At 44.8% G+C, this 27,973-nt stretch overlaps 1 protein-coding gene across 6 annotated transcripts in view; it reads left to right on the top strand.

Annotated features, from left to right (window-relative positions):
- The first annotated feature begins 2,205 nt into the window (after nucleotides 1-2,205).
- The window catches only part of depdc5 (DEP domain containing 5, GATOR1 subcomplex subunit), a 210,389-nt gene continuing 184,621 nt past the window's right edge, over nucleotides 2,206-27,973 (top strand). For 5 of the 6 annotated variants that reach the window (XM_077615704.1, XM_077615703.1, XM_077615702.1 and 2 more), the window contains exons 1-6: nucleotides 2,206-3,563; nucleotides 23,617-23,678; nucleotides 23,748-23,818; nucleotides 23,937-24,006; nucleotides 24,103-24,139; nucleotides 25,690-25,810. In XM_077615704.1, coding sequence (XP_077471830.1) covers nucleotides 3,407-3,563; nucleotides 23,617-23,678; nucleotides 23,748-23,818; nucleotides 23,937-24,006; nucleotides 24,103-24,139; nucleotides 25,690-25,810 — 518 coding nt within the window. In that variant the 5' untranslated portion in view covers nucleotides 2,206-3,406. The remainder of the gene's footprint in view (nucleotides 3,564-23,616; nucleotides 23,679-23,747; nucleotides 23,819-23,936; nucleotides 24,007-24,102; nucleotides 24,140-25,689; nucleotides 25,811-27,973) is intronic. The other variant, XM_077615705.1, reaches the window with a different exon arrangement.

The following is a 27,973-nucleotide window of genomic DNA, read 5'->3' as shown; positions in this document are numbered from 1 at the left end:
GGGAGCGAGAGCGCGGGGGGCGAGCGGGAGCGAGAGCGCGGGGGCGAGCGGGAGCGAGAGCGCGGGGGCGAGCGGGAGCGAGAGCGCGGGGGGCGAGCGGGGGCGAGCGGGAGCGAGAGCGCGGGGGCGAGCGGGAGCGAGAGCGCGGGGGGCGAGCGGGGGGGCGAGCGGGAGCGAGCGGGAGCGAGCGGGGAGCGAGAGCGCGGGGGCGAGCGGGAGCGAGCGGGGGAGCGAGCGGGGGCGAGCGGGAGCGAGCGGGGGCGAGCGGGGAGCGCGGGGGCGAGCGGGAGCGCGGGGGCGAGCGGGGAGAGCGCGGGGGCGAGCGGGAGCGAGGGGGCGAGCGGGAGCGAGGGGGGGGAGCGGAAGCGAGAGCGCGGGGGCGGAAGCGAGAGCGCGGGGGCGAGCGGGAGCGAGAGCGCGGGGGCGAGCGGGGGCGAGCGGGGGCGAGCGGGAGCGCGGGAGCGAGGGGGCGAGCGCGGGAGCGATGGGGCGAGCGAGAGCGAGGGGGCGAGCGCGGGAGCGAGGGGGCGAGCGAGAGCGCGGGAGCGAGGGGGGCGAGCGCGGGAGCGAGGGGGGCGAGCGCGGGAGCGAGGGGGCGAGCGCGGGAGCGAGGGGGCGAGCGCGGGAGCGAGGGGGCGAGCGCGGGAGCGAGGGGGCGAGCGCGGGAGCGAGGGGGCGAGCGCGGGAGCGAGGGGGCGAGCGCGGGAGCGAAGGGGCGAGGGGGGCGAGCGCGGGAGCGAGGGGGCGAGCGCGGGAGCGAGGGGGCGAGCGCGGGAGCGAGCGAGAGTGAGGGGGCGAGCGCGGGAGCGAGCGAGAGTGAGGGGGCGAGCGCGGGAGCGAGCGAGAGTGAGGGGGCGAGCGCGGGAGCGAGCGGGGCGAGCGAGAGCGCGGGGGCGAGCGAGAGCGCGGGGGCGAGCGAGAGCGCGGGAGCGAGGGGGGCGAGCGAGAGCGCGGGAGCGAGGGGGGCGAGCGAGAGCGCGGGAGCGAGGGGTGCGAGCGAGAGCGCGGGAGCGAGGGGGCGAGCGAGAGCGCGGGAGCGAGGGGGCGAGCGAGAGCGCGGGAGCGAGGGGGCGAGCGAGAGCGCGGGAGCGAGGGGGCGAGCGAGAGCGCGGGAGCGAGCGAGAGCGCGGGAGCGAGCGAGAGCGAGGGGGCGAGCGAGAGCGCGGGAGCGAGGGGGCGAGCGAGAGCGCGGGAGCGAGGGGGCGAGCGAGAGCGCGGGAGCGAGCGAGGGGGCGAGCGAGGAGCGCGGGAGCGAGGGGGCGAGCGAGAGCGCGAGAGCGCGGGAGCGAGGGGGCGAGCGAGAGCGCGGGAGCGAGGGGGCGAGCGAGAGCGCGGGGAGCGAGGGGGGCGAGCGGGAGCGCGGGAGCGAGGGGGCGAGCGAGAGCGAGGAGGGGCGAGCGAGAGCGCGGGAGCGAGGGGGCGAGCGAGAGCGCGGGAGCGAGGGGGCGAGCGAGAGCGCGGGAGCGAGGGGGCGAGCGAGAGCGCGGGAGCGAGGGGGCGAGCGGGAGCGAGGGGGCGAGCGGGAGCGAGGGGGCGAGCGGGAGCGAGGGGGCGAGCGAGAGCGCGGGAGCGAGGGGGCGAGCGAGAGCGCGGGAGCGAGGGGGCGAGCGAGAGCGCGGGAGCGAGGGGGCGAGCGAGAGCGCGGGAGCGAGGGGGCGAGCGAGAGCGCGAGAGCGCGGGAGCGAGGGGGCGAGCGAGAGCGCGGGAGCGAGGGGGCGAGCGAGAGCGCGGGAGCGAGGGGGCGAGCGGGAGCGCGGGAGCGAGGGGGCGAGCGAGAGCGCGGGAGCGAGGGGGCGAGCGAGAGCGCGGGAGCGAGGGGGCGAGCGAGAGCGCGGGAGCGAGGGGGCGAGCGAGAGCGCGGGAGCGAGGGGGCGAGCGGGAGCGAGGGGGCGAGCGGGAGCGAGGGGGCGAGCGGGAGCGAGGGGGGCGAGCGAGAGCGCGGGAGCGAGGGGGCGAGCGAGAGCGCGGGAGCGAGGGGGGCGAGCGAGAGCGCGGGAGCGAGGGGGCGAGCGAGAGCGCGGGAGCGAGGGGGCGAGCGAGAGCGCGGGAGCGAGGGGGGCGAGCGAGAGCGCGGGAGCGAGGGGGGCGAGCGAGAGCGCGGGAGCGAGGGGGGCGAGCGAGAGCGAGGGGGCGAGCGAGAGCGCGGGAGCGAGGGGGCGAGCGAGAGCGCGGGAGAGCGAGCGAGAGCGCGGGAGCGAGGGGGGCGAGCGAGAGCGGGAGCCTTTATTGTCATCATACACAGCTGCGTATAACGAAATTGGTGGTGCTACTCCACAACATTTCAAAGGGTTTTTTGTAGTGTTTTTTAAGAGCGTGGAAGGAATTAGGGAATTTTCATTTAAGGTACTGCTCTACTCACGAAACCTCCAAGTTCAGGAACCAATTCATTTTTTAAGTAGAGGTACCACTGAATACAGTAATCCCTCGAGTGTCGCAGTTGATGGAGACCAGACATGGCCGCAATAATCGAAAAACAGCGAAGTAGGGTCATCCCTATTTATAAAAAAATACTTCAGTGCTGAGTTCTATTAGCAAGCAGAAGGCAAGGGAGTGGCTTCCGCTTGCAAGTGTCAGCGTGGATTTTCAAATTTTTATGAACTTAACAAAAACATATTTTTAAAAATCCCCCAGAAAAAAATCTGCGATGTAGTGAAGCCGTGATATTCGAGGGATTACTGTAGATAGATATAGACAGAAAGGCAGACAGATACAGTCTTTTGAAAAAGTTTGGGCACTTGATAATTTTCAAGATTTTCCTATATAAGTCATTGTTTGTTTGAATCAGCAATTTCAGTTAAATATATCATATATATATATATATATATAAGACAAACAGTGATACAGAAAAAATACATCAAGATTTAGTAGATCCTCATTTTGTAGAAATAACAGCCTATTAACGTTTCCTTTAGCTTCCAATTCTTTTGACTTCTCAAATATTGAGTGGTTAGCACGTCGACCTCACAATGGGGGGACCTGGGTTCAAATGCAGGTCGGTCCACCTGTGCATGTTCTCGCCGGGCTCACGTGTTTTTTTCCGGGTACTCTGGTTTTCTCCCACATTCCAAAGGCATGCATGTTGGCTGATTGGACACTAAATTGCTCCTACATATGAGTGTGAGCGTGAATGGTTGTTTGTCTCCTTGTGCCCTGCGATTGGCTGGCCAACAATTCAGGGTGTCCCCCGCCTCTGGCCCGAAGTCAGCTGGGATGGGCTCCAGCATCTCCCACTAGTGACTCAAACATATAGTCTTCTGTCCCATTAACTCCTCAAGTTGTTTGTTGTTATAATTTCGCACAAGTCTTATAGTTATTTGTCGATTTCACTTATAATTTTGCAGCAGTGAAGTGCAATACAATTTCTAAAAATTGCTTCTACTTGTTAAGCATTTAGAGAACTGTATATATGTTTTTCTATTGTCTTCTAGTGTTTGACAAACATTATATCAATCGTAACTTTGACCGTACTGGTCAGATGTCAGTTGTTATCACCCCAGGAGTCGGAGTGTTTGAAGTTGACCGTCTGCTCATGATTTTGACCAAGCAACGGATGATTGATAATGGTAAGTGTAAATATCCAAACAAACCTGACCCCACAAAAAAAATACATAAATACTCTGGTGTATGCTACTCTCGTATAAGACGCCCCCTGATTCACAATTTTCACCTCAATTTTCATGGGTGTAATAGGAAGTACAAATGTGTTACTTTGAAGGGAAAATCTTAGGAAAAATATTTGCACGTGGTATTTCTGAGATACTGTATGAATCGAAAGCATAATTTGCTGGATTGCACATTCCGAAAGGGTGTTGCCTGCACGTAGACAAATTAAAAAAATAAGTCACGTGAGCAGTACAACCAGGAAGTGTGTCTTTTACCAGATTTGAACCGTTAGTCTGCTGTTAAAAAGGAGTGATCACACCTTGTAGACCAAAGTTGATAGACCACACTTTTTTTCAGCTGCCTGGCAATTTCTCCATAGCCCTTTCTTTCTAGCCTTACCAAGGTATACAATTTTGTCTCTGGTGTCTTTGTACTGCTCTTTTGTCTTTGCCATGTTACAAGTTTGAGCACTACTGATTGTATCGGGTGGACAGTTGTCTTTATGCAGCGAATGAACCCAAACAGGTGCATCAGATTCAGGATAATACTTGGGGTGGAGGTGGACTTTTTAAGGGGTGACTAACAGGTCTGTGAGGGTCAGAATTCTAGCTTATCGACAGCTGTTCAAATACTTTTTTGCAGCTATATTACAAACGTACATCGTTAAAAAACACATTGTCATTTCTGGATTTTTCTTTTTAGAATATATCTCTCACAGTGAACATGCAAGTTGTCTAGATGGTTTGTGAGTGACTTATTGGGTGCTGGGATGATGTTGGCCGAGTTTAGGCAGGTTGGGATGGTGGCTTTTTCTAGTGAAAGGTTAAAAATGCTAATGGACACTTATGCTAGTTTGTTAGCACGTGAGGATGTTCCTTGGTATTCCATCTGGTCCTGTGCCCTACCTGGGACTGACAGCACAGAACACTTATGCCCACTACCTCCACGGCGAGTAAGGTTGTTTCAGCGGTCGCTGTGGGATGTTGTGGAGCTTGAGGTGGTGTGACTGAGTGCTGGGCTTCGGACTCAAACGGACAAAAAAGTTGTCTGGCTCCGCTGCCAGTGCTGCCGCACCTAAGTCCGCAGAAGTCGCAGCACGGCCTTTGTATGCTCTGCTACATCGGTTGGGGGTTGTCGAATAGCCCTTCTATCTTCCCGTTGTAGTCCGCTTTGGCAGCACTGATGCCTCTCCTCAGGTGCCAGGGCCCCTAACAATTAAAGTTGATCAGACTGTCTTAAGTCTGTATGCACACTTTGTTTCAGTAAGTTTTGATTACCATAGAGCTGATGTTGGAGAGGTAGATGCTTGGCTGTTTCCTGAGCTTAGTCAACAGGCTAGCTCTGTATCCTGCCGCCTCCTTTGCTGCCCAGACCTGAGAACAATCCACAGAGGCCCTGCTAGTATCGCTATCTTGTCCGAAATTGGATTGGATTGAATTGGATTGTATAACTTTATTCATCCCGTATTCGGGAAATTTCATTGTCACAGTAGCAAGAGGGTGAGAATGCAGATACAGGAAAGGCATAGTTACACATAGTTACAAGTTAGACAATACAGTCGCAAAGGCCGCAGAACAACAAAGCAAAAAGCACAAAGTACAAAGCAAAGTATATGGGATCATTAAGAATCATTAAATCAAATAATTAAGACAGAAAAGCAGCAAAAACACAAAACGAGCAAGAGCGGACGGAGCTACCGCTACCGGCCCCCACTTGAGCGGCGCCATCTTCGTTGCAGTAGCAAAAACAGACTCAAGAAAAATACGTTGTAGAGTTGGATAAAATTGGAACCACACACAGGAAGTCCTCCACAAGATGGGAACTTCTGCAGACTGTGACCGAGGTTGAAAATATACAGTCACTCATCCAAGCTTATCCGCACAGTTCTTCAGTAGTCTGGAGCTGAAGAGTCAACAGTAGCAGAGTATAACCCCTCGACTCCGTTTCCGGCCTGGTAAGCGCCGACAGCTCTTCCATCTTTTACCATAATGGAATGGTTGGTCTGAAGCGTCACTTCTTCTCCCGGCACTTTTGTCCAGCTCCGAATTTCCAGCGGCATTGAGGTGATTCTCTTTCTGCTGTGTATTATTCACAGCTAGTCCCATGTGTATAACAGCGTAGGCATGGCTGAATGGTTCCAAAAAAGAAGTAGCAGAAAGAAGCCAGGCTAACAGAACAAAGAAAGTTGTGTAAACATTAAAGTAAAAAGTCTAAAGTGCAAAGTAAAGTAAAAATGAATGTATTAAGAAATATTGAAATGTAATTAAAAAAAACATAAAAAGGCTGTAAAACACGAAAAACAAATGAGTGGACAGAGCTACTGCCACCGGCTGCCGCGTGACGGCGCCGTCTTGGAAAAAAAAGAAATGTTGTGTGCGCAATGGAAGTCGCTACAAACCGCAACTCCCCAGATCTGTGTGAGGGCACCCCTTTTTGCAAATGAGTGACTTGAGATACAAAAAAGATCCAAGTTAGGAAATCCCCCAAAAAGTAAATGCATTTCCTTATCCGTTAATTTATTTTGAATTCCCCTTATTAAGCGATTAAAAACTGTACAAATGCAACGTGGCACATATTTTCACACACACACACATAGGGCACACGTAAAAGTCTAAAATATACTACAAAGTGGACGGCTCTCATCCCCGAAAGACCGATCTGGCGGAAAACACGGGTATTACATCTATAATGGCTGCAGAGGAAGATATTTCAGAGGCGCAAGGCACATTTTCATATGCTTTATTTATTTTAAGACATTAATAAATAATTATCTTATAATTTTTTCTCATTTTTGTGTGTTTCCTCACATTTTTCATAAAAATTTGACCAATTTTAAAGGGTTTAGTTGGTAGTTGTGTGAGGACCGTGGAATGAATTCGAGAATTTACATATAAAGTACACCTCTACTTACGAAATTTTCAAGTTACACACAAAGTCTTGCAACCAATTAATTTCGTAAGTAGAGGTACGACTGTATAAGATTGTAGATTTCATCTTACATTACTTTACTACTCCCGGCCGGAAATAAGGTATCAAGATTTCATCTTGATATATCTTATGGCAGCCACCGCACCATTTCCTAGGCAGTTGAGGCCTCTGTGTCTCCTTGTGGGTATGCAGAACTGCCAACCTCCATCGACCCCATTTCAGGAGTATTTCTGGAGTGAATGTTATTCACGCAAAATCGATATAAAATGTAAAAACAATAAGCGTAGCACAATTTAAATCAAACGGTTACAATTATGTTTTTACATTATTGAAATGTGTGTTTTTGCTAACTATTGAAGAATTATAGCATTATGCAAATACGTTTGTTTGTGTTTTGGTCCTTCCATGTGCGTTTTACAGTCATTAATTCCAACATGTCTCACGCTCAAGTCGCTTTTGCATGTTATTCAATGTGCAAATGTCGATACTTTTGGAGACGGCTTCAACGTGAGATATTTCGTCGAATACGAACCAATAAACTTCTGCGAGTGTCTGGGTTTCTTCTCAGAAGTTTCATCCAAATTGCCATCCATTTTGCACTTAACCCGAGCAGGCATATTGATTAGACTTACCAGTGCTGTGTATGCCTACTTCCTTTAGAACAGGGGTCTCAAACTCGCGGCCCGCGGGCCAACTGCGGCCCTCGGGACGATAATTTGCGGCCCCCGTCTTAATATGGAAGATTAATGTTCGTGCGGCCCGCAAGATTGATATGAATGACACTTGTTGTGTTCGGAGCTGAATGAACCAATCACGGTGAGGTATACGGCTCTGGAGGGCGGGACATCGGCCGGGCTGTCCAGTGCCTCGCTCACTCACTCATTCATTCCTCCAATCAGCTGGGCGGAGGAGAAGCCGTGAAGCCGATCACTCGGCTCGGCGCGCACACTCACCCGCTGCTCTCAGCATAGAACTGAATGAGGCGCTATGATCCGTGATCTAGCCTGTGTCAGTATCTGTAGCCATCTCCGCGAGTGAAACTGAAACTTAACAGTAAGTGCGTTAACATGACACTTGAGAAATTCGGAGAACTGCCGTAATCCAATACGATCGGAGAGCGAAAGTGCGCATGCGCCATAGACCCGCGCGACTGAAAGTTAATGTTCAACCCGAGGCTCATTCCAAGTGGAAACACATATTACGGAGCCCCAGAGATGTCTCTTTCAAAGCCTGCCGTGAAGAGAAAGGTCGGTGATGAGCACAGACAGTTTCAAGAAAAGTGGGGAGTGCAATATTTCTTTGTTGAACACAGGGGCACCCCGACGTGCCTCATTTGCACTGAAAAAGTTGCGGTATACAAGGAATACAATTTGAAACGTCATTATACTACGAGACATGCTGAGGAGTACGAAAAATACCAGGGAGATGAGAGAGCCAACCAGGTTGCCAGTCTTAAAACACGTCTTCTGAGGCAACAGGATTTCTTCAAGAAGGCTACCAAAGACAGTAATGCAGCAGTCGAAGCTAGCTACGCCGTTTGTGAGTTGATTGCTAAAGCAGGAAAGCCATTCACAGAAGGTGAATTTATCAAAAAGTGCATATTACAGGCTGCACATATTGTCTGTCCAGAAAAGGAAAGTCAGTTCAACCACATCAGCCTTTCTGCCAACACCGTGGCAGAGCGCATTTCTCACCTGTCAAGTGACATTTATCATACCTGTCAACCTCTGCTGATAACTACCCTTATAAATGATTATGATTCCCCTTACAAACCCCCCAAAAAACGTACAAACACCGTACGACTCGTACAGTGTTTGTAAGGTTTTTGGGGGGTTTGTAAGGGGAATCATAATCATTTATAAGGGCAGTTATCGGCAGAGGTTGACAGGTATGATTTATGATCAACTGTGTGAGAAAGCACAATGTTTCAGTGTATATTCAGTGGCTCTTGATGAGATCACAGACACTGCCAGCTCGCAATATATGTCCGTGGTGTTGATGACAATTTTGAAGTAATGGAGGAGTTGCTCACAGTAATTCCAATGCATGGCCAGACCACGGCTATGGAAATATTTCACCAGCTGTGTGATGCCATTGAGAATGCCGGTTTGCCATGGAAGAGCTTTGTTGGAATAACAACCAATGGAGCCCCATCAATGACCGGGAGGAAGAATGGACTGGTAGCACTTGTTCAAAAAAAACTGGAAGAGGAGGGTGTGGAGGAGGCCATAGCTCTGCACTGAATTATCCATCAGCAGGCCCTTTGCAGCAGATGCCTGAAGTTTGACAATGTGATGTCTGTCATTGTGAAATGCATCAACCAAATCAGATCCAGGGGCTTAAAGCACAGAAGGTTCCGTGCTTTTTTAGAGGAAATGGAGTCAGAATATGGGTGCTCTACTTCACTGAGGTACGTTGGCTCAGCAGGGGAAACGTGTTGAAGAGATTTTTTGAGTTGAGAGCAGAAGTAAAAGACTTCATGGAGATAGACGGGGTTGCTGTTCCTGTGCTAAGTGATCCCAAATGGCTCTTGGACTTGGCTTTTCTTGTTGATATCACACATGAGCTTAATGTACTGAACAAGAAGCTACAAGGCCAGGGGCAACGTGTCAGTGCTGCCTATGACAAAGTGAGAGCATTCTGCAATAAACTTGTGTTATGGAAAGCCCAGCTCTCTCAGACAAACCTTTGCCATTTCCCAGCATGCAAGGCTCTCGTGGATGCAGGCACACCATTCAGTGGTGAGAAGTATGTTGAGGCCATTTCGAAGCTACAGGAGGAATTTGATCACATATTTGCAGACTTCAAGACACACAAAGCCACATTTCAAATTTGTGCGGACCCCTTCTCCTTTGATGTGCAAGATGCCCCTCCTGAGCTTCAAATGGAGCTCATTGACCTGCAGTGCAACTCTGCACTCAAAGCCAAGTTCAGGGAGGTGAGTGGAGAAGCAGACAAGCTTGGGCAATTTTTGAAAGAGTTGACCCCCAGCTTCCCTGAACTTTTCCGAATGTTCAAGCGGACCATGTGCCTTTTTGGGAGCACATACTTGTGTGAGAAGCTCTTCTCCACCTTGAACTTCAATACGTCCATGTACAGGTCCAGACTTACTGATGAGCATCTTCAAGCTCTACTGAGGGTCTCCACTGCTTCCTCCCTCAAGCCAAATGTGACTATGTGAGAAGAAGCGCTGCCAGGTCTCTACCCAGCAAGAAGTAGGCAAGAGAAGGCATGTTCAGAATATTTCATGTTCAATGTTCCATTCAAGTTCAGAAAGTTAAAGGTTAAAGAGCTGTTAATACAGACATTTGAAACGGAATAAAAATAATTCATTTTCTCTACTTAGCCAGCCAGTGTATAACTACTGTATGCTCATTATTATTATTTTATTTTTGTATTACTGATTGATTATTTTTTTTATTCATCTTTAAGTTAATTTATTTAATTCATTATTTTTTGTTAAAAAATAAAGATATTTGATAACGTTGGAATGTTTTATCAGCGCTTTTCTTGTGGAAATCCTGATGCGGCCCAGTCTCACCCAGACTCGGCCTCCAGCGGCCCCCAGGTGAATTGAGTTTGAGACCCCTGCTTTAGAACAACTTAAGAACAAATGATGCGATAGAGACTACCTATTCAATCGATTCCGAATCGATTGCCACGCTGAAGTCGCACAAGACGAATCATTCGTCAGAACTTGTAACTCAGATGATTCACAATGCACTCGTGATACCGAATTCTTCCGGTTTACAGTGCAGTTGACTCTGCCTTAGGGATGGTGTGAATTCCGAGGCATTTAAATTGGAAATTTGGTACTTTGAAATGGTTGCTTAAAAAAATATATATGTGAAAATGTTTGGCTATTTCCGGAGTTTAGGGAGGTTCCCAGAGCTTGTGTTGCATTTCCAGAGAAACTCCTGAAATTCCGGAGTAGTTGGCAGCCCTGGGACATGCCTTCGTCAACTGTCACTGACCTACCGTCGGTCATGTTGAACCACTTTCAGGCAGCATAACGTTCTCCATGTTTTCTCCATACTCTTTCACGTCTATCACAGGTGCTAAGGGTAAATCTGTTCTCATCTGTGAAAAGTATAGGGTGCCAGTGGCAAATTTTTCGGACAATTCTGGTGTTCTTCAACCAATGACCATGATCTCCACAGTGCTGGGCAGTGGGCACAGTGCCAACGCAGGACATCGTGCCCTGAGGCCCCCTGCCTGGAATCTTCTCCTGATTGTTTGGGTAGAGACATTCACACCAGTGGGCCTCTGGAGGTCATTTTTGGGGTACAGGAGTGTATAATTGTATCAGAGATTGGCAGCTAATATACCGTATTTTCACAACTATATGGCACATCTTATTTTTAGCCACAGTGTCAATAACGAGTGCTATTTCTGTATTTTACACACACAAAGGACGCACCATTTTTATAGACGCAGCCAGGCATGGCAAAACATACACCTGCTTAAACATACACGTTACACCCACACGCTAAAAACACGATTGTAAAAAGGCAACGGAAGCAAAACTTAGTTCGGTTGTACTTTATTTAGACATTTTACAATGTACTCACGTCATCATCACCCACAAATCCATCAAAGTCCTCATTTTCTGTGTCAGAATTGAACACTTGTCCAAAGAGTCATCGAAAACGCTGAGTTTTTATACGTTCATCCAGGCGGCCACAATCCATTCGCAAATAGTAGCTAGCTGGTAGCTAACGTCCATGCTTTGTAAAGCTGTTTTGATGCCGATCGCCAGGCTACAATCCATTCGCAAATACAGTGGTACCTCGTCATACGACCGCTCATCATACAAAATGCTCGTCTTACGGGGGAAATTTCGATCGGATAATTCGCCCGTGATGCGGTCAAAATTTCGTGATGCGACCAAGCCAGGTGGCCATGGCATTTTTTTTTTGCATATCTTTCGTGTATAACAATATTTACGAGCACCAGATGAGTTATTCAGACCAGGAAACCCACAACGCGCATGCGCGGGGAAAAGAGGGCTTTCTGGGTCATGAAGTATACTCGTGCGCACAACGCCGACAGGCAATGGCACTCTATCATAGGCGCCGTTCGAGGGGATGCGAACACAGATGCTACAAGCTAAAAGGAGCCGCTAGCCAGCGCCCCCGAAGCTCCCATGCGAATCCAACAAAACCACCCAGAGCTGCCACCCAGGAACGTGGCGCCCTAAGTTTTTCATCCAGCCGGAGATATTCGCACTGCCCCACACCTCCAGCTACCCCCTGGATGAACTAATCCGGTTTCCAGTGACAGCTCTAGCGCTGCTGAGGGTAATCCTCAGGCGCCTGAGGTGACCCAACAACAACAACAACATGAGCAGCGGCGCGATCACTGATAAAAGACTGCTGCTCGTTGGCAAGTGGTCGTGCGTTATCCGATTGTGAGGACATTTGTGTCCATCATTTTCGGAATATTTTGAAGGGAATAGTACGACAGCAAACAGCCCATCGATAGCGAACGTGAGGGTGGAGTGTTTGTTCCGTTTACGAGTGCGTTGTGTGGAAAAAAAAAAAACCTGAAGCCCCCCGCCCCTTTTGTGCCCCTCTCCCCTCGGTGAAATCCGCCCAATTTTAGTTAGATTAAACACTTTATTTCTATTAAACCACTCGTTATTTATTACTTTGTCAATATATGGCAAATTATAAGAAATAAAACATTTTTTTCAATCCAATATCCTGTTTTTGCTGTTTTTTCCAGAGTTGGAACGAATTAATTTGTTTCCCATTCATTTCAATGGGAAACTTCCGCTCGAGTTACGAGAATCTTGTCATACGAGCTCAGTCCCAGAACGGATTAAGCTCGTATCTCGAGGTACCACTGTAGTAGCTAGCTAGTAGATAGCGTCCATGCTTCATAAAGCTGTGTTGATGCCGATCACCAGGTCACAATCCATTTGCAAATAGTAGCTAGCTATAGCGTCCATGCTTCGTAAAGCTGTGTTGATGCCGATCGCCAGGCCACAATCCATTCTTAAATAGTAGCTAGCTAGTAGCTAGCGTCCATGCTTCGTAAAGCTGTGTTGATGCCGATCGCCAGGCCACAATCCATTGGGTGTATTGACAAAAGAACTATATATCCCAGCAGTCACTGCGCAGTACTTTTTCCACGGGAAAATAGTAGAGTCGGGGGCTGCTTGCTGTAGTTGTGAGAGCTGTAGAGGATGCTGTACCCTATCGACTGATTTATTTTATTTTATCGTGATAACAATTTTAGTATTGGTCCATATATAAAGCACACTGGATTATAAGGCGCCCTTTCTATTTTGGAGAAAATTTAAGACTTATGTGCGCCTTATAGTCGTGAAAATACGGTAGCCAAATTTGCCTCGTTATCTAATTCCCATTGCGTAGTGAATAATGCCAATTTGTATGGTCAACCAAATAAAATTAGGAGGACCTGGAGTACCCAGAAAATCCCTAGAGTTCTCAGGGGACACCATGCATACTCCACACACTGGAAGTTCGGAACCCACCTGGGACACATTCTCTAAGTAATCTAGAACCCATGCGCCATGTGTCAAACCCAAAAGCGACAAACATAATCTGTTTCTTAAAGGTTTTGGATCCTGGAGAATTGTCAATTTCCCACTTACTAAGATTGTGTCAGGAGCGGCCTGTTTGTCCCTCCTGGCTTGCCGTCAGGTCAGAGCAGCTGCAAACAATCCGTGATTACTTCCTGATGTGGGTATTTAAGCAACACACAAATGGTTAGTCATTGTCGGATCGTTCCTGCATGATACTGTGTATATTCCTGCATGACACACCACATGTCACAGCATACGCCGCTACAAGGTATTATCCCCCATACTCGGGTTCTGTTATGTTTTGGGATATACAAGCCCTTGTTATTTTGTAAAGCGTTTGAGTCATTAAAGCTACTGCCATGAGAACAGCCCGCCTCGTTCTATCCTGCTTCCCCGCTCCTGGGTCCGATTCTCCCCGATCGCAACAGATTGTCCTTGCCAAATGTTACATTTGTACATTTAGCTGCATTAAACCCTGTAATTGCAATGCCAAATCTAAGTTTTAAGCCTAACTTTTCTCAATTTGAATGCCTTCAAAGCATTTGAAAGCAACCTCATCTAGTTGACATCTATTGTTCAATGCTTATGCAATCGGTAAATATTCTAATAGTCATAAATATGACGCATGACAAAGCATATTCCTCTCACACTGGACAGAACAGGGAATGTCCTCCGTGCACTGAAAACACTCCATGCCTCACCAGTCCTAAGGAAATTGTTTATTCTGAAATCAATTAATTTATCCAAACCAGCCAGATACTATTTGACTAATTGTTTGAATGAATCCCGTTTCTGCATTGTTCTTTTCATGTTTGATATCATTAAAACCAAAATACTTCTTAATATTTAAGATCTTATTTGCAAATCACCCCCTATTGTTTCTTTTCTTCTCCATTTTTGCATCTAGGTCAATTTAGAGAAAGTAGGAAGTAATTTTAAAAAGTAACATAACTAGGAGTATAACAAATTTTTTGACCGGGAGCAGTAAAGTAATGAAAGGTGTAACACTTGGCCCAGTGTGGGCCAGCACGTGGAATTTATTCTCAGGAGATTGGGTTTTTAAAATGAAGCCTTGTGTGTGAATGATGACAATGATACAACATATATAGTATTACATAAACAGCTGGCTGTATAACCAAAAAACTAGGTTAACCTATGGGTATGTACCCCAAGGCTAGATGAATTCAAATGACCACAGTCTTGAGAGAAAAGTGTATCATCTTCCTTGCAGTTAAGGGGGTTAGGGGAGGATTGAATATAATCTGGGCAGGTAGGTGTAAATGGTGTTTTGTGCTACCAGTTGAGTTGGTTGAGTTGAATACAGTGGTACCTCGACATATGATCGTAATCAGTTCCGAGACTGAGATCGTATGACGAGCCATTCGTAACTCGAGCGGACGTTTCCCGTTGAAATGAATTGAAAACAAATTAATTTGTTCCAAACCTCTGAAAAAACACCAAAAACAGGAGATATTGGATTGGAAAAATGTTTTATTTCTTCTAATTCGCCATATATTGACAAAGTAATAAATAACGAGTGGTTTAACAGTAATGAAATGTGTTTAAAAGAAGTAAAATTAGACGCATTTCGCAGAGGGGAGACACAGCGGCATACACTGAGGCGGAGGGGGGATTTCAGGGGGCTTTATCCACAGCACTCGTAAACGAACAAGCAAATCTAAATTAACTTGGATAACTATACAGACACTCAACGTTTAATGTAACTTCACACAAAACTGAATTCTAATTTTGTTTTAATCTTTTTTACCTTAGTTCTACGGGTTGACACCACCCGGACGCTCCGCTGAAGTCTTCAAAACGAACGCATCAAGAGTTGTTTGTTTTTGCCTCCCCTTAAAAATGTTTCGAAAATGACACGCGGAAATGTCATCACAATACGCGTAATCCAAGCTTTAGAATTAGCGCGCCACATAACTTGTAGGTTTTCTTTCTTGATGTTGTGTCTCTTGAAGGCACGCGGGTTCTCCGCATTGTACACCGGTAGCGGCTTAATTTTAGAGTCACCGCTGGCATTGGCACACAACGCTAGCGTTAAGCGGTCCTTCATAGGTTTGTGCCCCGGTAATGCCTTCTCCTCTGCCACGATGAATGTCCGCCTGGGCATCTTTTTCCAAAAAAGACCAGTTTCATCGCAGTTGAAAACTTGCTGGAGGATGTAACTTTCCTGGGTGATAATCAAGGCAAATGTCTTGATAAATTCCACCGCGGCTTTCGAATTGGAACTTGCCGCTTCCCCGTGTCGGATTACCAAGTGTATTCCAGATCTTTTTTTAAATTTTTCGAACCAGCCATGACTCGCTTTAAAGGGTTCTGAAGTTGTTGAAGGCTCTTCTTTCGTTGTTATCAAATCCATGTAAATTCCGCTGGCTTTTTCACATATGGTTGACTCGGTCACGCTATCTCCTGCTAATTGTTTTTCTTTTATCCACAATAAAAGAAGGTTCTCCATCTTGTCGTGAAATTATAGTTAGTCCCTTGGAAGACCTCTTCTCCTTAATTTCCTCCTTCTGCTTAAGGATGGTGGATATAGTTGACGGATTCCTCTCGTGTTGCCGAGCGAGCTCGGTAACATGTACCCCACTCATATTTTTCAATTATTTTGCGTTTCATGTCCATTGTCAACGGTTGCCTTTTCTTTGCAAAACTCTGCCGATCCATAGTATTTTTTACCTGGTATGTAAATGTTGGGAAAAACGGGTGGGGAAATGCAAGATATATTTGTAGATATATTTTATACACGAAAGAGATGCAAAAAAGACAGTGCCATGGCCACCTGGCTTGGTCGCATCATGAAATTTTGATCGTATCTCGGGCGAATTATTCGATCTAAATTGCCGTCGTAACACGAGCATGTTGTATGATGAGCTGTTGTATCACGAGGTAACACTGTACAATGAATTCAATGAAGAGAATGCAAAACTTGGTTCTAATCAAATTGTTCCTCGAGACTGGTCCACAAATACTATAAGGGTAATGTTTCCATATTTTTGTAATTTCTTGTCCTTTTTCCTCATCAGATAAGACTCAGTAGAACTACATATCCCATAATTCAATTTTGTTGTCAAACCAGAACTGACTACAGTAATATGTTGAGATACGAGCTTAATGCGTTCTGGGACCGAGCTCGTATGGCGATTTACTCGTATCTCAAATAAACTTTTCGCATAAAAATGAATTAAATACAAATTAATTTGTTCCCACCCTCTGAAGAAAAAACAAAAACAGGATATTACAATTGATAATTACAATTTTATTGGTTTTATTTCACCACCTACTCACAAAGTAACAAATGCCTATGTCGTGGTTACAGTGGCGGGCCGTGCATTTCGCACCAATAGTGCTACCTGTGAATCAATCCAACCCTCAATAAGTGTTTTATGGCTATAAAACCTATACTGCAGCTACAGCTCTGACACATAAAAAATAATCAATAACAACCTCAAAAATTGAAATATTATTTAGGAAAATAGACACATTTTACTCACCAAATTTTTTTTTATTTTTACACAAAATCCATCCTCCAGTTTTTTTTTTCGTGTTGTGACAGAAAGACTCAGGAAGACACAATGGTGATGGACGTGCTGACCAAAGACGCCTTTCCGCGTCATTTATAAATGTCATTTTGGGAATAATTTCCGCCAGCGAGTTTCCAGGTGCGCACACATCCATCCATACATCACACTTTATAAGGATTATAGAATAGATAAAGCATGATTTATGGATGGGTGGATGTTTTATAACCCCCGTCACGACAGAAAAAACAGTGTTCCAGGGAGCACCTAGAAACTCGCTGGCGTACCAATCAGCCACATGGTGTGTTTAGGGCACATCATGTAAAAACAAGGATTCATACATAAACTCTACTTTCAGCTTTAACAAAAAAATATGAGTTTACACACTTAGAGAAGGTGAAGAAATTCAATCGTCTATTAGGATCCGACAGCCATTTCTGGCCACCATAAAAAAATTCAACTCTGCATTGCACCGTTCGGACAAAGATAGCGAGATAATCTTAACATATATGGATAAAGCTTGGCTGACAAGGACCTCACCAGGAATTCTCAGCTAACCCTCACAAAATTGTGGGGTTTGCTGGGTTGTACCACAGGAAGGGGAACGCCACGTTGCCTTTGTGGACAGTGCCCGGCCGGGCCCCATGGTTGCGGGCGCTCACCATATTGCCCCACTTCCAGGCCTGGGTCCATGAGGGAATTTTTTTATTTCAAATCTAATCAAAAGCCTTTGTTGTCATCACTAAATTTAATCATGTTGGTCGTCACAAGGCCTTTCATTTTTTCTTTTCCCTCACCTTGGACCTGTTTGCCATGTGTGACCCTTTGAGGAGAACAAAGCTACAGGCCTTATGACTCCTAGTATCATGAGGAAACACTGACAATTGCAACTCATTAAGTGTGAGAAGTATCTATGATTTCCTTTAACGTCAATAATTCTATTCCAACTGTCCGGTCCACTATGAACATTCACAAGGTCGAACACAAGTAAAGCACGCCAAGACAGATGAGTGAGATTTTGAAGCTTCTGCAGAAGGAGAGTACGGAGGGAGGGTCCGACGACTCTGCTTCTGCATAAACTGTTTAATAAGGGCAAGATTTCGTGACATACAAATTCTCTATGATTGGATTGGGTTTAGGGAGCCACTGCAACTAGCAGCCGCTTTGAACGGCGCCTATGATGATGACAAGGGACATACAAATTCTCTATGATAAATATGCATGGCTCTATGATAAAGATGCATGGCTCTATGACAAAGATGCAGCAGGACAGTGACACCGAGGATGGTGGTGACACTGATGATGTTAAAGGCTACATATAAACAAAGGACATACAATTTCCCTATTACAAAGATACATGGCTCTGACACCGATGGTTGTGATATGGATGGAAGGTCTCTATGACATGGCCGTGACACGGATTGAAGGTTATGTCATATATTGAAACATTATTTGATTACTTTTAAGATTATTTCACATTTCCCCCTGTAGTAACTAAAATATTTTTTATTAATCACATCAGTTTGTATCCCTCCTCTCTGGGTTTAGAATACAAACATCATCATCAGTTACTCTTCGCAGGGTATGGAAAATAACAAAGTCACTTGTCAGGGCACCATCTTAATGAGCGAAGTCAAGACAAGCACATTTACACAGAGAAGTCGGCATCCTGGGATTCGTCACACTTCAAAGGAGTGCGAGAATCTCCAGCATGGTTTGCCATGCGGTGGTACTGTATGTCACTATAAGCTACTAGCATGTGCTGGATTCAAGGTATTGCATCACTTTACGGTGAGATGGGGTTGCGATAACAATGTAGCTGTTGCACGAACAATGGAGTTCGTGTAGACAGGGTCCAGTCCTTTAAATTCCTGGGGGTCCATGTCACGGACAAGCTCTCCTGGTCCACGAACACCACGGCAGTAGTGAAGAAGACCCAGAAATGACTCCATTTCCTGAGGGTACTCAGGAGGAACAACTTGGACAATAAGCTTCTGGTAACTTTCTATAAAGCCACTGTGGAGAGCATCCTGGCATACGGCATCACAGTGTGGTACGCTGGAAGCACGGCAGCAGACAAAAAGGCCATGCAGAGAGTGATTAACACTGCCCAGAGGATCGTTGGCTGCTCTCTGCCCTCACTGGAGGATATTGCCAGCCCTCATTACCTCAGCAGAGCTGGGAACATTGTTGGGGACCGGGACCAACCTGGTCATAACCTGTTCCAGCTGCTTCCCTCTGGCAGGCGCTACCGGTCTCACAAAGCACGGACAAAGAGGCTTAAGGACAGCTTCTTTCCCACAGCCATCAAGACTCTGAATTTGCAGTAGCACGACACACAATCCCCTCTGTGTAACAACTTCGGGGTGAGGAAACATGAAGGACCCTGGGCGGTGATCTGCCTCCTGCTGGCTGACTGAAGGTAAGTAAGCAGACAGTGGGAGGTAAGTGATCCATTTTATTCTTTGTTGGCATCGGTGAGGCAAACCTTTTCGCAGTCGCCGGGATTTGGTTGCGCTCGGGAGGTGATGCGATGTATCCATCACGGCAGAGTGCCAGCAAGTCTGAAACTATCACTTGGTTGGGCTCTTGCCTGGGAAAAGCGCACTTTGTGGAGAAGCACTTTCAATTTCGTCATACGCAGCTGGGTATGATGACAATTAGGCTTTTGTCTAGTCAATGATGATGACAAGCCGAAGTCTGATTTTATTTTATTTTATTTAGCTGTTATGGCCAGGTGTCTTGCTAGTGAAAGGAACGACATTTTTGTCTGTGTTATCAGTAGATCCACTTCATGGGGGACTTGGAGTGTGAGTGGATGGAACAGTACAAGTTCAGCTGTCATCTGTACGGCTAATACTGCTGCGCACACTGCTTGTTCACACGAGGGTAGAGCAGCTGCAACTGGGTCCAGTCGTTTTGAGTAGAACGCAACTGGTTTCATCTTTGTTCCATGTGGTTGTAGTAATACTGATGTCATGAACGTCCCTTTGCAAGTCACTGTTTGGGTGAATGGTTTTCCATAGTCTGGAAGCGCAAGGACTCCTGATTCCAAAATGTGTTGCTTCTCATCCAGGAATCATGGTTTCCCTCTTCAGTCCATGTTACTTGGTCCCTCATTGTCATCTCAGTAGCGTAGAGGGGGTATTGTCTGACTCGTGGTCGATATGATGTCTTGGGCTCAATTCATCTTCTTTTGCTCTGGTCATTTTTCCTACGTCTGCTTTTGATTTGGACCATTCAATGGCGTCATTCTTGATGTTGATGTTCAAGGTTGAACGGCCGGGGTCTCTTGTTCCCCTTGGGTGTACCTCTGCAGTCTCAAGCAAGGTGTCCTCTCTCCACAGTTGTAACACTTGCCTTTTGGGTTTGCTTTTCTTGGTGGGCCGGGTCTTCCTCGGCCTCTTCCTCTTCCACTGGTTCCTGTTTTCTGGCCCTGATGTTGTCATAGCCTGGTGTTGGGTGCCACATGTCTATGGGAGGTCAAGGTTAGGAGAGAGGTGGTCGTGCAGGTGAGTAGACGTCAGATGAGTTTTTCACGGACAAAGGTTTGGGAACCGTCCGACTTCCAGTCTACTCAGTCACCTATGTCTCGAACTACCTTGACCTTCGATTGGTGAATCCACGTCAACCTTTCAGTGGTCTTTACTGCTGTGAGGGTGGTGAGTTGAACCACAAATGGGCCTTGCCAGCGTGGCGAGGACCAGGACTTCCTTTGTATTACTCAGATCAGGATCTGGTCACCTGGCTTCACCACCTCCTTTTGGACGCTGTCCTCGTTTGGGCCTGAGGTTATGTCTGTAACAAGTTAAACAATTCCTACAAAAAAATAAAGTAGGTATTTAGACCTCTGGGACATGGAACACACGCTGTACTATGTCCTTCATCCCCCCTGTTGAGACATGGCTCCTCTCATGGGTCAATTTTGGAATATTTTTTGGGTAGGTACGGTAGGCCTTTAGCTGTGTACAGGTTGTCTGCAGACTGTATTGTGACATACAGATTCTCTATGACAAGGGACATACAAATTCTCTATGATAAAGATGCATGGCTCTATGACAAAGATGCAGCAGGACAGTGACCCCGATGATGGTGGTGACACTGATGATGTTAAAGGCTACATATAAACAAAGGACATACAAATTCCCTATTACAAAGATGCATGGCTCTGACACCGGTTGTTGTGATATGGATGGAAGGTCTCTATGAAGATGGCCGTGACATGGATTGAAGGTTATGTCATATATTGAAATATTCTTTGATTACTTTTAAGATTTCACACCAACTCTTTAACTTTGTAGGTCCTGTTCATTGACTACTATTTCATGTTCAGACTAATTTCATGTTTCGATGGAAAAATGGAACTATTCTATGTGAGCCCAAACATTTGAATGGTTTCGTATACAATATACAGTTGTGGTCAAAAGTTTACATACACTTGTAAAGAACATAATGTCATGGCTCTCTCGAGTTTCCAGTTATTTCTACAACTCTGATTTTTCTCTGATAGAGTTATTGGAACAGATACTTCTTTGTTACAAAAAACATTCATGTAGTTTGGTTCTTTTATGACTTTATTATTATTGGAAGTATAAAGTGCATGGCACTTTTTTGTCACTGCCACGATCAGGAAGAAAACGCAGGCTATCACCTGCTGCTGAGAGAAAATTTGTCAAGAGGGTGAAGATTCAACGGAGAATCACCAAAAAGCAGATCTGCCAAGAATTAGAAGCTGCTGGAACACAGGTGTCAGTGTCCACAGTTAACCGTGTTTTTCATCTCCATGGACTGAGTCTGCCGTACAAGAAGGAACCCCTTGCTCCAAAAGCAGCATCTTAAGGCTCGACTGAAGTTTGCTGCTGATCACATGGACAAAGATAAGACCTTCTGGAGGAAATTTCTGTGGTCAGACATAACAAAAATCGAGCTGTTTGGCCACAATGCCCAGCAATATGTTTGGAGTAGAAAAGGTGAGGCCTTTAACCCCAAGTACACCATGCCTACCGTCAAGCACGGTGGTGGTAGTATTATGCTGTGGGAATGTTTGCTGCCAATGGAACTGGTGCTTTACAGAGTAAATGGGATAATGAAGAAGGAGGATTACCTTCAAAATGATAGGTTCACCAATAGATATACTTTAATATAATAAAGAAGACATCGGAACCCATATCCAGCTTTTCTTGCAAGAAGAGAATCAATCCTGACTCGTCCTCGTGCCAGATGATTCTAAAGAACCGAATCCTCTCCTGCACATTTAGTTGCATTAGAGTCAAAACAATTAAGGTTATCTATTCAAAACAATTGCATAAGAGGTAAACCGAGCAACACAATTAAGGTCAGAAATAAAAAAACAACTGCAAAAACAATTGCATAAAAAGTAAATCAAGCGAGCCTCTATTTTAAAACAATTGCCAGTATTTTCGGAGGTCGATTTGATATCGCCACCTGCTGCGGGATCCAAGTCAAAACAATTAAGAGTCCTTCCCGGATCTTCTTGCGCCTGGGTGAGAAGTCGAGGTTTAATCCAAGTCAAACAATCAACAGTCCTCGGATCCATGTGAGAGGCCGGGGTTAAAAAACAATCAACAGTCCTCGGAGCCAGCTGCAGTGGGGAGTGACCTTCGAGTTTTTTTGGTGAGCATTTAAAGTAAGCGTTTTTCAAGCACATATACATATAATGATTAATATTTCACATATACATATAATGATTAATATTTCACACATACATATAATGATTAATATTTCTTCGTTGTACGCACTTATATAATAGTACCCAAAATAACTCCAACACCTTCAAATTCTTCAAGATAACCTAAAGTCATCAGCCCGAAGATTGGTTCTTGGGCGCAGTTGGGTGTTCCAATTGGACAATGACCCCAAACACACATCAAAAGTGGTAATGGAATGGCTAAATCAGGCTAGAATTAAGGTTTTCGAATGGCCTTCCCAAAGTCCTGACTTAAACCCCATTGAGAACTTGTGGACAATGCTGAAGAAACAAGTCCATATAAGAAAGCCATCAAATTTAACTAAACTGCACCAATTCTGTCAAGAGGAGTGGTCAAAGATTCAACCAAAAGCTTGCCAGAAGCTTGTGGATGGCTATCAAAAGCGCCTAATTGAAGTGAAAATGGTCAAGGGACATGTTACCAAATATTAGCCCTGCTGTATGTATATTTTTGACCCAGCAGATTTGATCACTTTTTTTCTAAAGTCTTAAAAGAACCAAACATCGTGAATGTTTTTTTTGTGACAAAGAAGTATCTGTTCCAATCACTCTATCAGAGAAGAATCAGAGTTGTAGAAATGACTGGAAACTCAAGAGAGCCATGACATTACGTTCTTCACAAGTTGTTAGAATAATGATTCAAACCTTTTAAATCATTATTAGTAATATTTAATTAAAAAAGGAAAAACATCTCTCAACATTTCTGGTTACACTTGCAAGGAAAATGCCATGTGACGTCGTCTTAGTCCCCAGTGCATTCTAAATTCTAGTAACTGAATCATTGTATTTAATCGCGACATTCGAAAAACATGTTTATGTAATCAGTACAATAACACCTTCTGGTTTAGAAAAACAACAGTCTGAAAATGAAATGGTGTGACAACCCCAAAACAATGGTGCATTATATTTTCATTATAAGGTAAACAAAGCATTCTTAAGTAAACCAAGCAGGATTATAATGTCAACAAAGCAGTATTATAATGTCAACAAAGCCGTATTTTCAAATCTGCTGGTGAAGCCCCGACATAACAGTCTCATTTGGTCCTGCTGGGAAAAAAGTGTCCGTAACGCCGTGGCCTCTTTTTCTTTGCCCTTGAGGAGAGGACTGTGCAGGAAAAAAGTCCATCTTCCCATGACTTGATTTATAGCCTTACTACTTTATTGAAAAATGCTTACAACACATATAGAATATTCAATAATAATTCTAACACAAGTGTATGTAAACTTTTGACCACAACTGTAATTTCAAGATATACTTATTGTGATTATAGGTATAGGTGTTGACTTGGTGTGTATGGGAGAGCAGCCATTACATGCAGTACCACTCTTCAAGGTAAAATCTGAAGTGAAGTATGCATTGTACTAACTATTTTAGTGATAATTTCCATTTATACTTATTTAGTTGCAATCTAAATCATCACCTGACTTGTGTGTGGAGAATGATTATCATCTACCTCACTGGATCAACCACAGGTAAGATTGTACATTTACATTTTTTATTCATTTTAAATAATTTAGTGAAAATAATTTTATAAAATAAAATTAGACTGAAAAAATAATTTTGATCGTGTGTTTTATGGGTATTTTTTAGTTTCTACGCCTCTAAAAGTCAGAATTCATGTAATACCTTTCTTCCCCGAATCAAGCTTGCAGGTCACAAGGTGAAATGTTATGATTCCATTAAATTTGCAAAATATTTTTTTATAACAAATGAAGCAGACAACTCACACATTCATATCTATATATTTTTCCTTTAGCATTATTTTGAAAAACTCAAGAGATGCATGGATCAAAGTAAGTGAAATGGCTCAATAAAGAAATACAATAAGTGAAAATGTTTTTGTGCTCAAGTATGGAAGCGTATTGCCTTCACTTTAAAAGTAAAAAGCCCACATTAATTTATTTTTGGGATTGTTTTTGAATTATTTTTTACACTGTTTTTCAATTATTATTTTAGCGGCTGAGACAGAGCGAGAGAGGGGGCGAGAGAAAGAGAGAGAGATGCGTGCATACATACAGCAGAAAGGTTATTTAAATGAGAAGTGAATAGGACAGACGTGAAAACTAAGGTAGCATTTTAATCAGATTTGTGCATATTCTAGTGACATTTATTTAGACATTTTATTTATGGATATTAAGCATTACATTTTACTATGAGTAGATCATTTATGGGTAGGAGAAATGCCCCTGCTGATGACAGGTGTGAAACTGGTGTGGCCATAGCTAGCTTGCTCTCAGCGGTCCTCAGTGTGCTCAGGGAAGTTGTCTTTATGCCCAGATATTTGAAAAATTAGAGGGAACATTTCCCTGCGCTGTCAATGAGTTCAGCTTCTCAGTTGCACGCTGTGTCCTCCGTATTTTTAAAGTTTTGGTCGTTTATTGAGTCACAATGTAGCATCCCTAATTGCATTTAAAATGAATCCTGGACAAAGCTATATATGTTCAACTATTTTTAGCCAAAGTTGCAACATCTAGCACAGGGGTCGGGAACCTTTTTGACGGAGAGAGCCATAAATAGCCATTTATATTTTCAAATGTTATTCCTTGAGAGCCATGCTCAAAATTTAAAAGTAAAAATACACTAAAATGTGTGCTCTTTGTAGTAATGTCACCACTTTTAAAGTACAAAAGTTTTCTGATATATTTTGACAACATTGTCCCACTGTGATATATGATAATCAATGGAAGTATGCATGCAGAATAATCTAATGGAAAAAAAATGTTTAAAGCCGCACGAGAGCTAGTGTCCGCGCCACAATGATCACGTAACTCTCCGAATAATGCATTCAGGACTGAGCTCTCACAGCAGCGGTTCCCATATTTTACCTCACAGTTTAGCGGAGTGCCATATGCACCTATCAAAAGATATGGCTCCTGAGCCATAGGTTCCCGACTCCTGATCTAGCAGGAACTAATGGGCTTTTTTCCTTTAAAAAAACGAATATGCGCGTGTTGCCTGTGGAAGGATCACAAACTATAATAACAATGCCATTAATGTGACTCGATGACTGAGCCTTTTCCCACTGTTTTAGACCCTTATCTAAATAAAACTTGATTGTGCAAATTTGACCGTATGAAAGCAAGAGTCATCCAGTCTAGAATTTGCACAACGCAGCTTACGCAAGACTTCTAAGTATCTCTAACTGCTGCTTGCCTTTAAAAAAAATCCCCTGCTGGTTGCCAGGCTTAAGAAAACAGCTAAAATAAATTTAGAAAAACAGTTTTTAAAAATAATTAATTTAAAAAACAATATATTCTGTTTTTTAAATGTATTTTTAAAGTGATTGCAATATGCTTCCGTACTCAAGTCCTCCTTTGATTTGTTTTTTCTTCTTTTTTAATAGCTTTGTGTCTAGAAAAGGAGTGTGACAATAGCCTGCCGATTCAAGTGGACTATGATTCTTTTGACACACAGGTTTTCAGACTCTCTGTTCCTTCACAGATTCAGAAAAGCCCAGGTTCCAGGTGTGTTCAACACTTGAATACAGTGAGGTTAAAAAAATAATAGCAATACAATGTGACTAACCAGATCCCCGTTTTCAGAATATATTTTTGAATTGCTACATGGCAAGTTACCAATTCATTTGTACCTTTACTTACAAAATTACTTGGTTCAGAACTTTTTTAGTAACTTAGATTTTTTTTCTAAGTAGAGCTGTACATTACAGTAATATCTCGACATACGCGTGCCCCGACATACGAGCAATTTGAGATACGATTAAAATTTCAAGCAAATATTTATCTTGAGGTACGAGACGAGAGGCTGCTCATAAGAACATCATGGGCACTGTCTTTCTTCCCGCAACTCCCTCGTGTAATGTCTTTACGAGCACTGGGCGGAGCGTTGCATATTTCTTCAGAGAGAGAGAGAAAGAGGGAGGGAGGGAGTAGGCAGAGGGAGAGGGAGAGAGAACGGGAGAGGGAGAGAGAACGGGAGAGGGAGAGAGAACGAGAGAGGGAGAGGGAGAGAGAACGGGAGAGGGAGAGAGAGAGAACGGGAAAGGGAGAGATCACAAGAAAATGCGTACGGAACATTAAAGTTTATCATAAACCATTGTTCTGAGATACAAAAAACAGTCCAAGCTACACAACATAAAACAGTTAAAACATTTACCAAACATTTATACTTTATTCGGTATTTTTGTTTCTTTTTTTTAATTGTCGGGGTAGACTTGATTTCCTATTTGTTGGAATAATGTTTACTACCATTATATCATTATTAGTAATATTTAATTAAAATTGGAAGACATCTTTCAACATAACTGATTACAACTTGCAAGGAGGATACTCATGACGCGCCTTCGTTCCTGAGCATTCTGACGTGCAGTATATTCTTCATCGTATTTAGTCGCGACAAATGGAAAACATTTCATGTAATCTGATTCAAAACAATTGCATAAGACATTAGAATAACACCCTGGAAGGTTAAAAAAACAACTGTGTTGCCGAAAAACAACTGTGCAAGAATTGCAGAATTAAGCATACAAGGTGACCCGAGCGGATGGGAAACCAAAACAACGGTGTAAGAAATTGCAGAATAAGCATAATATTTTCATTATAAGGTATACAAAGCAGCCGTATTTTTAAACAATAATGCGATTATGCCCATCTGCCAGAGTCCAGGCCAAAACACGGTAAGAGTTTCTTGCCGATCAGCAGGAACACGGGGTTTGTTGCTGTCAATAGTCCTGAAAACAATGAACTGGCCTTGAGCGCAGCTGTGGGGGAAAGTGTCCTCAAGTGTGGTCCCATCATAAATCATGAATTAATTTAAAGCCTTATTCCCTATTAAAATGCTTACAAAACATATAGAAACATCCCATAATAAATCCAACATTCCCCCTTTTTATTATATGTTATGTTATTCATTTTATGGCAAATCCAAGAAGAGAGGGATATCTCCGTTGGCTGCTTTAATTTTACCCGCTTAGGCCCTACTCGTTCGGCTGGTCTGAAAAACACAAAACAAAATCATTTTCGCTCAATTCATTCTCGGAATTACCATGCTCCTGGAATTCACTGCAACCCCTCAGTACGTTTCATCAGCAGATGATATAATTCATGCAATTTAGAATTTGTAGGGGCAATCGCAGTGGTCATAAGTCGGCTTATCAAGGATCTTAAGCAGGGAATAACACAACACCCACAATGTCCAAATCGTAGCAAAAATGGCTACGGAAAATGCAACAGATTGGGCCAAATCTTTATATTTTCCGAAGGACTTATCCCACCAGTCTGTCCAGGCGGATGTTTCTACTCCATGATTCTTTTTCATCTTGCGGTTTAGGGTCTGCAGGCCATTGTTGGCCCTGGTGAGGGACCCAGTGGGGGACGTGTTGTTGAGTGCAACATTTTCAAACATTGCATACGCCCCCTGCTCCTTCAAGAAGCATTTCAACCGCTATGCGATCCTGGAATGCCATCAGACTAGTGGCTGCCAGTTGTTCCTTTATCGCCACAAATCCCTGTTCAGTATAATTTCCAAGGTTTTGGACATTGTAATGCAGGTAATTTATCACATTTTTGTTTTGGGGTACTTAAAAGAAAAATAGACTCCCAACCTGCTGCAACCTGATTGGCCAACTTATACTCATCTGGTACGCCCCAGGGATGCCAATCGCATCAATG

Source organism: Stigmatopora argus, chromosome 12 (assembly GCF_051989625.1).
Source record: "Stigmatopora argus isolate UIUO_Sarg chromosome 12, RoL_Sarg_1.0, whole genome shotgun sequence".
NCBI lineage: Eukaryota > Metazoa > Chordata > Actinopteri > Syngnathiformes > Syngnathidae > Stigmatopora > Stigmatopora argus.
The sequence above is the reverse complement of the archived record's forward strand: the minus strand, read 5'-3'. Positions and strand labels throughout refer to the sequence as shown.